The sequence below is a fragment of the Hyposmocoma kahamanoa genome, unplaced genomic scaffold (assembly GCF_003589595.1).
Source record: "Hyposmocoma kahamanoa isolate Upper Pololo Valley unplaced genomic scaffold, ASM358959v1 100226, whole genome shotgun sequence".
Taxonomy (NCBI): domain Eukaryota; kingdom Metazoa; phylum Arthropoda; class Insecta; order Lepidoptera; family Cosmopterigidae; genus Hyposmocoma; species Hyposmocoma kahamanoa.
In genome coordinates this window covers 525-11,946 of record NW_020653277.1, presented here as the reverse complement: position 1 = coordinate 11,946, position 11,422 = coordinate 525, and the positions used below count along the sequence as shown (strand labels likewise).

The window sequence follows — 11,422 nt, the reverse complement described above, 5'->3', positions numbered from 1 at the left end:
AATTAGACTTTTTGTCATTTCACCTAACGATTATAATTCTTTAAATTACATTTTTTTTATTCATTCGTTATTACAGGTACATGATATAGATGGTAATAATAATTTTATGGAATCTCTGCAATAAGCCAAAGTGGCATACGAAGTCAATTAAATAAAAATAAAAGAAAAATGGATACAATGTCAAAAAACTGATAATAATTAAAATTTTAAAAATATTAATAACTAAATGGTACCCAACTGTCAGCATTTACCTATTCTAAGAAACTGTCATTAAAATATTCTTCTATGCTATAGTAACACTTGTCAATGAATAATTGTTTTTAATACATGCTTGAATTGCATTCCACTAAGATTTTTTATTGCGTCTGGAATTTTATTAAATATTTTGGGTGTCATGTCAACAACGCTATTTTTGTATAGGGCCGTTTTACATATATTTCTTCGGATCATATATTTCCTGGTACGAAATTTTAAATATATTACTTACAATAAATCCCATATAATACACGAGCCGTCTGTCCCTGCGCTGACGGCTTCCGTATCGTTCGGCGACACCTGTATAGCTGAAACGGGGCTCTTATGTTCCTTTAGCACTTTCTTCAGGTTCTGATACTGTGGCTTTATTTCCCACACTCGGACCTGGTAAATATACATAAATAATACATAAGTGTAGCTAAGCGAATTGAAATGCTGAAGGATAGGTCCACAAGATTTATTGGAGATACCTAAGAGATGATAAAAGACGAAAAGAAAGACTGTAACAAATAATAAAATTATATAAATAATCTCAGTACAGAGTATTGTATATAAAAAAACCGACCTCAAATACAAATACAATACAATACAAAATGCTTTATTTCTTTCAGAAAGTTCTATATGTAGTTACATTTCATGTATAAGTTCCTTAGTGAGAACTGGAGTCTGTACTAGGTTGGGGACCTTTGTTACAGATCACCAGGCTCACTCCCTCTAGGTGTATAAAGAACGTAACATTATTTAAAAAAAATATGATTATATTACAAAATAAAATAAACCTCTAAAATTTCGTGGAAGTAATTTCACTTTTTAAAGTTTTATTGAAATCGGAAATCGGAAATTGCATAAAACCAGATACATCCCCTAGTTTACCCTCCTTAAGGTGGAATATTTTTTCAAATTTAAATAGGAATGTGACCAATACTGTGGTACCCTCTTTCCAACGAAAAAAGAATCATCAAAATCGGTTCACAAATTCCGGAGTTATAGCGAACATACATACAAAAAAAACATACAGTCAAATTGAGAACCTCTTATAAAACACTCCCTATACAACTATAGAGGGTTATTATTAAAATACTAACAACCTCATAGGACTATAATATTATTAACATCATAAACAACAACTTTTGTTCGATGACTTATTACAAAACATAATAAATTCACCAAAAAGAAACCTTTTAAGTTTTTGTTGTACTACCTGACACTTTTATAGACCTCTGTATTTGGTAGAATAAGTTCAAACGTGCAAAAGTCATGGAACAAAACGTCGGGGATGGTGCAATTACGCGTAACTGGCATTTGACTATGAGTTTCCATTTCGATAATTTAGTGGCTAAATCAAGTACGCGTAAATGTCGTAGCAACCAAATTAGCGTGATTTACGGGAATCTATTGTTGTCAGTCCGTAGACAACATAAATTAATGCTTACCGTGCAAAAATGAAAGTCGTAGCCATGGAGTTAAAATCCCTCTCCTGTGAAACTTGGTTTAGGCAGATACGCGTCTTGTACCAATACTACTTACGCGGATTTGCACTATCCCCGACGAAAAGTTTTTGTTTATGATGTTAGTAACATGGTCTTGCGAGGTTGTTTGTATTTTAAAAATAATCCTGCATAGCACAAGAGTCAATAATAAATTAATAATAATATAGTAATTACGATGGTAATAGTGGGGATAGTGAGGTGTACAAAGGTAGATTTAAACAACGTTCTAGTGCTTTTTTCAAACACCTGACAAATATAATTATATTTTAGTAGCAGTAGAACTCCTTGTGAAAGCACCTTACCTATTTCTGCCGCCAAGCAGTAATGTCAGCGTTACTGTGTTACGGTTTTGAAGAGTAAGAGTGCTGGCGAAATTACAGACACATGGGACTTGTCAACTTATGTCTCAGGGTGACGGGAGCAGTGGAAGCCCCTCAGATCTTTGCGATTTAAAGTTATGGATTGTGTAGTTTATCATCAGGCGCACGATTGGTCTCGTCACTTAATATTACAAAAAAAAAGCCGATTTCACGCACGATCAGATCGGAACACATGTCTAGTTTAAAGTTTAAGATGCCATTATATTCATTTATAATAGATCTATGATATAAGCAGCTCTATTCACCGGATTTTTGAATAATATCATTTATTATTATTGATTAAACATAAGTAAATGATCGAACATAGAACTTAGATATAGCAGATAGCAGCCCATACTGCCTAAGTCCTGTGCTATGGCACTCATAGCTTCTCGGTAATAGTATTTACAGGCAGCTCCCCGTTCCTTTCTGCATAAGTTTTGATTATAGTGACCACTACCCACTGACCCTTAGGGTATACGAGAAGGTCACTATAACCTGTGCAAGCAAAGGGACCTTCTAAATTCAGGAGCTCTCATAGTTGTCATAGTTACTGACTTCATCAGGTTGTCAAGAGGCTAGTTGGGGTGAACCGGCCCGGAAGCACGTACAGTACAGTCTACCTATCCTATAAAGCAAAGTAAACAGTGTCATTCATGACATCCAGGCAAAGTCGACCGTATGTCCTAAATTATACTTTTTTCATTACATTTATTTTTTATAATATTATCAAGTGACAGACATTATTGCCCTATGGATTTTTCACATCGAGATTAAGCAAAAAAGTTTTAATACTCGAAAAATCCTGAACGAATATTTCGAATAAACTTAAAGAATAAAAAACAAACTAAACATTTACAACGTAACTAAATTTATTTTGTAAATTAAAATTCTGCAGTATTTTTAGAATTTGGAAATTATTTATATTATATCTATAATACATAGTGCCTACATGCCTCTGTCTTTTATAACATAACATTTAAGTTCGAGTTGTATTGTCTATGGAAGAATTGCTGGCAATCTATTTAAAACAATAAACCCGCCATTTGCAAAATCCGTGTCAAGACCAAGACGTAAACTATCTTTGTAACTATTTCCTCACAAATATGATGATAAACATTGTAAATACCACGGGAGGTAAAAGTTACAAACCTCAAGTCATTAAAGCCCTCAGCTTCGTGTTTCTAAAACAAACTCTCGTCAATAATTCCTTATTTACCGCCCTTACTTAATACACAATGTACTATTAAAACGAAAGACATTCCCACCTGCCCTTCACAGCCTCCAGAGACGAGGGTTTTCCCGTCCTTGGTCATGCCAATGGCCGAAGTGCCTTTGTTGTGTGTGTTGTAGATGCAATAGATGAGCCGCCCAGTGAGGGGTGTAAACGAGCGGATGCACCCGTCGTTCCATGCTGAAGACAACGTGTGTTATATTTTTTAATGGTGTGAACGACGATGGTAAGCGCTCATCTACAAAGTGGCCACTAGCTCTAACCTTGCATTAGCCCAAAATTGTAGTTTCATAAAACTCAGATACCGCGGTTCAGTGCCGGATTTAAAGGGAGTTACCGGAGGAGAAGCGGGAAAAACTGTTTAACTAGTTCAGATGGTTTAGGTATTTATTATTAAATAACTGTTTTAGGCAGTATTTATAAATAACGGTATTTAATGTTCTTAGGCGTCGGTGACCGCTTTCCATCAGGCGGGCCGTATGCTTGCTTGATGCCTACATAATATAAAAAAAAACAAGTTACCCGAAACGATAGACTTCCCGTCGGCGCTGAACAGCAAAGCGGCACAGGTGAAGTTGGGCACGGCGATGCGCAGCAGCTCTTGGCAGGTCTCGAGGCACCACACGCGGATATCACCTGCCCCCGCCGTCGCGAACACACCCGACATGCCCCTGGAAATGCATAAACATTTTCTGAATTCCTTGCAAAATATATCATCATCATTTCAGCCGAAATAAGTCTAATGCTGCGCATAGGTCTCCCCCAAAGATCGTAACAATGACCGATCTTGTGTTGCCTGCATCCACCGGTTTCTCGTAACCTTCATCAAATCATCGGTCTACCTTGTGGGTGGTCTGGCTGGCCACGCTGCGTCTTCCGGTACGCGGTCATCATTCGAGAACTCTTTGGCCACTCGGTTGTCTATTCTGCAAGCAATGTGCCCTGCCCACTAAGTTTTGCAATTCTTAGGGTTATGTCGGTTACTCTGGTTCTTTTGCGGATATCCTCATTTCTGATTCTATCATGCATTGAAACTCCGTGTGTAGTCCTTTCCATTGCACTTGGGGTGACCTTGAACCTTGTTACTTGTTTGTTTAGCCGTTGTTAAAACAATCTCTGACCCGCAAAACCATGCTGTTAGTTACACACTAGGCCCCAGAGTGTCTCTGAGAGGTAGCTTTAAAGGAATTAACATAACGTTTAGTAGCAGTAGAGCTCCTTGTGAAAGAGTTCGTCCAAGGAAGTACTGCCACCTTACCTATATCTGCCGCCAAGCAGTAATGTCTGCTGGTGAAACTGCATGCACGTAGGACTTATCAACGTCTCAGGGTGATGGGTGCAGTGGCAGTGCTCCTCAGATCTTTGCGAATTAAAGTTCTGAGTGGCACTGCCATTGTTATGGACTGGCGTGTCGCTTAACACCAGGCGCACGACTTGTTTGTTTCCTGGAAGAACTCTTTCACAAGGACCTGTACTGCTACTAAAATTCATTAAAATTCGTATCCAAATTCATGGCGGAATTGATACTTACCTAGGAAAGGCAATATCATTGATAGCACACCGATGGCAAGTAACCACCAGCAAGGGTGTAAATGTGACCACGTTGATAGCGTAGATTTCACTGGTTCGAGTGCCTGCAAGGAGCAGACGCTTGTCGCCTTGCAGATGCGGAGACTCCAACAGCTCGAGTGACGTTATGCAGCCCAGCAGCTTGCACGTTTTTAGCTGGCGTGTACGTAGATATTATAATGGTAATTTAGTAAATTAGCCTAGTACAACACATATAGTGCGGCGGTACGTGTATGACAGAACGGTCCAATCTCAATTCGTATCCTTGTTATAGTGCTTGGGGCGCACTATAAGTTTTCGGATTGAATAAGAAAAAATACTATAAATGGTCAGAAATGAATTTAGTGTTTCTAAAAATATTCTCCGTTAGAGTTAAAGCACTTTTTCACACGAATGAACCAATTTTGAAAACATTTATGCCACTCCTCCGTGAATCATACTATGGAAATTTTCACGAGTTAAATCCACGGTGATGTAGACAACCACTTTCTAAAATGACGCCACAATGTAAAAACAAGTGACAGTCAGATGAAACAAACTGTATTTATTCTACAGCCAAAAAAATCCATTTTCAAATGTTGTAATTACTTTTTAAATATTGTTTATGTAAGTGGCCAGTTCCGAAAACTTATAGTGCGCCCCTTAGAGCATGCGTCCTATGTAAAGCATCGAGTATAATTATAACCAGAGGCAAATGGGCCTTATATCTCTTTTAAACATCAACTCTCGATTGCGCTGAACTCACAAATTAGAAAGCTGAAATAGCACAGCGCCAACAACAGACCCGTGTGTCTGTATTTATTGTAATAAAGATCTCTAACAATAGGGGTTGTTCCATTCGGTGGTGTGGCAAAACATATAATTACAAAACAAACGGAATCACGTTTCATCGGTAATTAAATATTAATATGTAATTTTTCAATTTTCGTCCATTATAGCAAAGCTCAAGTTAAACTGGTCGGGTTGAAGTGAAACAATTGACGACACCCGTCCTGGTCAATGCCAGGCCAATGGTCACCGATGTCTAAATAGATGTGGAAAACAGATGTAATTTCACGAACTTTTGAGGTCGGTTTTTTTTATAATATCAAGTGATGGGACGAACAAGTCGTGCGCTTGATGGTAAGCTACATGCCTGTCCATAACAGTTGCAGTGCCACTGTGCCCTGTCACCCTGAGTCATAAGTTGACAACTCCCATGAGCCAGTTTAATACTCCGTACTGACTATAAAGTCATAAAAACAATGCGATTTTAAAATTAATAGATTCAGGCATTACATTGCGGAAACGCATGTTAACAAATATAGAAGTAGGTACTTTCTAGAGCCTGGTGAAGGTTAAATAGTGCAAAATAGCTGCGCTTGTGTTGATTATTATTTTCATATAGTTAGTTTCCACCCTCCCTCCTACATTTCCGAGTGAGAAGAATATCTTAGAACGAGTGTCGAACAATCAACAACCCCCGAGGATGCGTCGTAGAGAGGAGGATATTTTTGATAGTAGTGTTTGCGACTTTTTTTAATAATGAAAAAATAAATCGACAGTAACAATGAGGTCGACGATGGAGCAAACGACTGTGAAAGACCGCAGACACAGCGTATACCCAAGTTTTCTAAGCAGTTGGCATCGAGCATATAACCAGAAATACAGATAAAATGTCATATAATTTGTTTGAAAACTATTTTGCCATATCATTACTGTGTGCGCTCCGATTGGCCAGTCCGAATTCGAAACAATTTACGGGTGTCGTCAATTGTTTCACTTCAAACCGACCAATGTAACTTAAGCTTCGCTATAATGGACGATAATTGAAAAATTACATATTTAATATTGAATCACCGATGAAATTTGATTCCGTTTGCTTTGTAACTAGGTGTTTTGCTGTTTTTCCCCACACCGCCGAATGGTGGAACAGCACGCCATTGTTAGAGATACTATCTTTATTACAATAAATACAGAATATTTTTGGAATATACGGAAACGTACACACAGGTCTGTTGTTGGCGCTGTCTATATTTCAGTTCAAACGAGAGTTGATATTTATAAGAGATGTATCACTGACGAGTTACGAGAAATGTATGGCCCTTATTTCGTCTCCATTTCTATGTATATACTCGATAGCAGTTCGTTTTCAGTCAGAACAAAAAGGTAATTTGCTAGCTTGTAATTAGAATGAACAAAAACACTACAACGGGCTAGCTTTCTTGCAATAATTATTCACTTTCACACACATAAAACTTAAAATTGTTGTAAAATGAAGGTCAAAGGAAAACATTGACCGTACTCACAGCTTTGAAGTACGGTTGGTTGGGACTGACGATCTTGCCCTTGGGGAAGCCGCCTTTCCAGTTGATCTCGTCCAGGATGTCGATGGTGCCGTCACCAGCTCCCACAATCAGACACCCGTCATCCATAATAAGAATGGATTCTATGCCTAATAAAAGGAATTATTGTTTACTAGGACGGACGCTATTCCAAAAATTACTCGCAGACAAAATAACTTGCATTTTTAAAATCTTTGTTCGTACCTAGTGTTGCTCAATGCAAATCCAAGACGAGACCAAGACTAGCACCAATCTTGGCTTCGGTGATGCTACAGTTGGTATTGGTCCAAAAACGTAACAACACGATCGAGACAGCAAGACAGACCAATTTTAAGTAACACTAGTAGTCAGTTCAAGATTGTCATCATTATTAGCTTACATGCATCCACTGCTGGACTTAAACCTCCCCTAAAGCACGCCAACTTTCCCGGTTGTGCCACCCGCATCTAGCCATTACTGGCCACCTTGCTCAGGTCGTCCGTCCATCTTGCCGCTGGGCATCCCGCACTACATTTTCCTTGACGTGGTCGCCATTCCAGAATAAGTCTACTCTATCGGCGATCAACCCTCTTGCAGACATGCCCGGCCCACTACCACTTAAGCTTACTGATTTTGCGAGCTATGTCGGTCACTTTAGTTCTCTGACGTAAGAATTCGTTAGGGATTCGGTCCATCAGAGAAAACCCAAGCATAGCGCGCTCCATCACACGCTGAGCTACCTTGAATTTGTGGACGAGACCTGCTGTTAATGTCGACGTCTCGGCTGCGTGCCTTAGTTTTTAGGCTTTGTGGGATTGACGACCCGAAGATGTGGCTAAGCGTACCAAATGCCGCCCAGCTCAAACGAATTCTCCTGTTGACTTCCTTATCGAAGTTGTGCTTGCCAAGCTGGATATTTTGGCCAAGTAGACGTAATTGTACGCAACTTCAAGAGTGGGCTACTCTTGAGGTTGTGCACAATTACAGTTACAGGTCCCGGGGTTCATGTGCGTTGAACATAACTTTAGTTTTGTCCAGGTTCATCCTGAGACCTACTCGCTGTGAAGAATCGTTTAAGCTGTTCAGCATCTCGCCGAGCTCCTGCAGGATTCCGCCATAATAACAATATCATATGCAAATCGAAGGTGTAAGATGTACTGCTCGTTGATGTTGATGCCTCGTCATTCCCACTCAAGCAAGATGCAACAGATGATTAAACAGCAAAGATTAGCATTTAAAAAATTTAATAAAATTTCGGAACGGCGTGGTTAAAAGCCTCTCGTCCTATAAATACTCCGAAAGGTACGCGACGATGAGTGTTATTATTTGTCACATAGCTCCGCAAGTAGCTTAGCTTTTTAAGGGTAACTGGTTAATGGTTAGAAGCGCAATGTCGTTGCGTTTCTGCTTCAGGTTTTAGAGATTTTTTTTCTTGCACACTCATAGTCCCGCACTAAGGAAAAAACATAGAGAACCACAAATTACACTCAAACTACACATAATTAAAAATAAATATACATATTTCTCTCGGACCGGGAACCAACCCGTGGACCTCTGCGTGGCAGTCCAGTATGGTAACCGTTCGGCCACTGAGGCAGTTTCAAATGTCTTGTACAGTACAGTTCAATGCTGTACATTGTGTCTAAGCATAAAGAATTTACGTGTTCGTGAGACAATTTTTTATAATTTATTTTTTAGTTCATAATAAGCGGACACGCAGTGCACTCGTTTTCCATTCAATAGAGGAGTAAATCGCGAGGCTGGTGGTACGTGACACGCCTGCTCATAACAGTTGCAGTGTCATTCAGAGCGTTTATCGCAAAGATCTGAATAGTACTGCCATTGCGCTCGTCACCCTGAGAAATGACAAGTCTCATGCGCCTGTAGTTTCACTAGCACCCTTACCCTTCAAAACCGGAACACAGTAATGCTCATGCAATAGTATGAGAATTGCTGCGTTCCGTAATAGGCGTGATGGCAGTACCACATATTACTTAATACTTTCATGGACGAGCTCTTTCACAAGGAGCTCTACTACTAAATTACTCTCATTCCATCATGATACGTAGGTACATGTCCTCTAAAAAGCTAATCTAGGAATTCTAGATAAGCTCGTTGTATATTGATGAGGCTTGACATACCTTGGCTGTAACATTGCGACTCAGGACGCTTGCCCTTCTTCCAAGGACCACATTTAGCGAGGCACCCTATCAGCGCTGGCTTGCAGTGGCTCACCGACTCGCCAGGGTCCGACGGGTAGTTGATTGAAAACTTTATCATGTCGCCAGTTCTAAAAAAATATGATACCTACCAAGTCACACACGACACTGACATAAAAAAAGACGAATGCGTATAGGCACTTGGTACAGGTAATAAAGCCACACGTCAAAAGTGCTTTTATCATAAAAATAATACGAACCACATATAACATTATGTATAAGTGAAATTTAACAAACCTGGTAATTAAGCATAAAACAATTATCAACCAATTTCCTTTGCAGTACCTATCTTTGAACCTCTCTCCTGAAAAGTTATTATTTTGCAGAGGTGTCCTTATTACACCAACAAGGGTGCCAATTGATTCTGTTATTGACGGACAAACACGTTTGGTACGTCAAAGAGAGCACTCGATGCGACTGAGTATCGCATGATAGTTTTTCAAGTGGTCTAATTGGCCAAGACTATCCGCGGCCGAATTATGGCTCTATTGTTATATTAATGGGAATCAGATCGGATTCCAATAAGTTTCCAATAATATGACAACTTCGGAGGCCCAACGGGAGGCACTGTGGGCTCTGGATAAGGAGTTCCTGAGTCCGATTCCCGGCAGGATCAATTGGGACAACGAACTTCCTAAATTGGTTGTCAGGGTATTCCGGAGAGGTCCGGGAGGGAATTCCTATGCTCCAGGTGATTGGTGTTGTTGTCTGGCATATCTATTAAAATTAAAGTTCCAATAAGTTATTATAGAAACAGTTTCCGCCAATGGTGAATACGTTTGACGAAAAGTGTGTGCAGTACATTCCAGTCTGGTCCAAAAACTTGACAATCCTAGGCACAATAAAACCAATATCAAGTTTTATAGTCCGACCTTACATTCGTTCGTACGAGATGAAAGAACTGCTAGCAAGCTTCAAAAGCAATATGGTGCTTACGTGGTCCCCGCAATGCCATAGGCGTCGTCTTTGTTGACGGCGATGCAGCGCACGCAACGCCGCAGTTTACCCATAGACACGTCGTGCACATCAAGGTTCTTGCTTTCTTTACGGATCGTCCAGATTCGCAGATTGGCTGTCGTCGAATGATAACAATAATATTAGGTAAGTATTCCTAGAGTCATGGAACGAAATTTTAAGGAAGGATAAGTATCACCATGGAATCACCTCATAATAAAGAGCGCTTATTACAAATTTTGGTTGAGAATGATATTTTTTTAATTAAAAGAATAAGTGCGCATTTGATCTCCATCTAAAATGCCTATTCACTCTCGCCTTGAAAAAACCTAAGTTATAACATTCAGGGAACAAGTCTGCAGGCAGGGAATTCCACAGCATAACCGCTTGCCTTATAAATGTGGAAGCTTCGTGCGTACCCTTAGAATATCTACAACATAGGGATGTGATCCCAGCCTACGTCTAATCCTCCAATGACGGACGGAGAGGAAGGCTTCCGCCTTAAATCGTATAATTTCATCCGGTAGAATATAGATAAGCAGGCCTGTACGGCGGTGTTCAAGGCTCTGCAGCTTTGTCTCAACTAAATTCGAGTCACCTATAGAGGCCACTTGACACGTTTTAAAAACTGAATGCAAGGTGGCCAGTTGGAGTTTAACAGAACCATCCGATATTTGAACATTTTATACGGAACAGACTTTTTTTGGTTCCGGTTTGAGATAGGAAACATTTTAGAATTTGTCCCGCAATCCTAGAAACATACTTATAGGGTATATTTCCAATTGATGAAATTGTTTCTGTCAAATCAAAGTGATCGTAATAGGTAGAGTATTTTTTACTTGAACTTCCAGGAACATAGACAGAAAGTGGAGACTGCCTTAAGACAATATTTTTTAGGACGTGGATCTTTTTGGGATTTGGGAAATCACTTAAATACAATAAAAATTGACGTTATTTGGGATAGGCAGGTAGACTATATTTATCTTAACTTTGCAACGATTTGTTGCAACACCAATTTTTCGGAATATTTAAGAAATTT

At 39.5% G+C, this 11,422-nt stretch overlaps 1 protein-coding gene across 1 annotated transcript; it reads right to left on the bottom strand.

Moving 5' to 3' along the window:
- Positions 1–467: 467 nt before the first annotated feature.
- Positions 468–10,523, bottom strand: LOC113229794 (cilia- and flagella-associated protein 52). Its single transcript, XM_026463479.1, has 7 exons — positions 10,366–10,523; positions 9,352–9,500; positions 7,196–7,341; positions 4,870–5,063; positions 3,861–4,009; positions 3,373–3,518; positions 468–639 (listed from the first exon to the last, which is right to left on the bottom strand). The coding sequence occupies exons 1-7, from the start codon at positions 10,437–10,439 to the stop codon at positions 484–486; spliced, it is 1,014 nt and encodes a 337-aa protein (XP_026319264.1). The 5' UTR covers positions 10,440–10,523; the 3' UTR covers positions 468–483.
- Between the last annotated feature and the right edge of the window lie 899 nt (positions 10,524–11,422).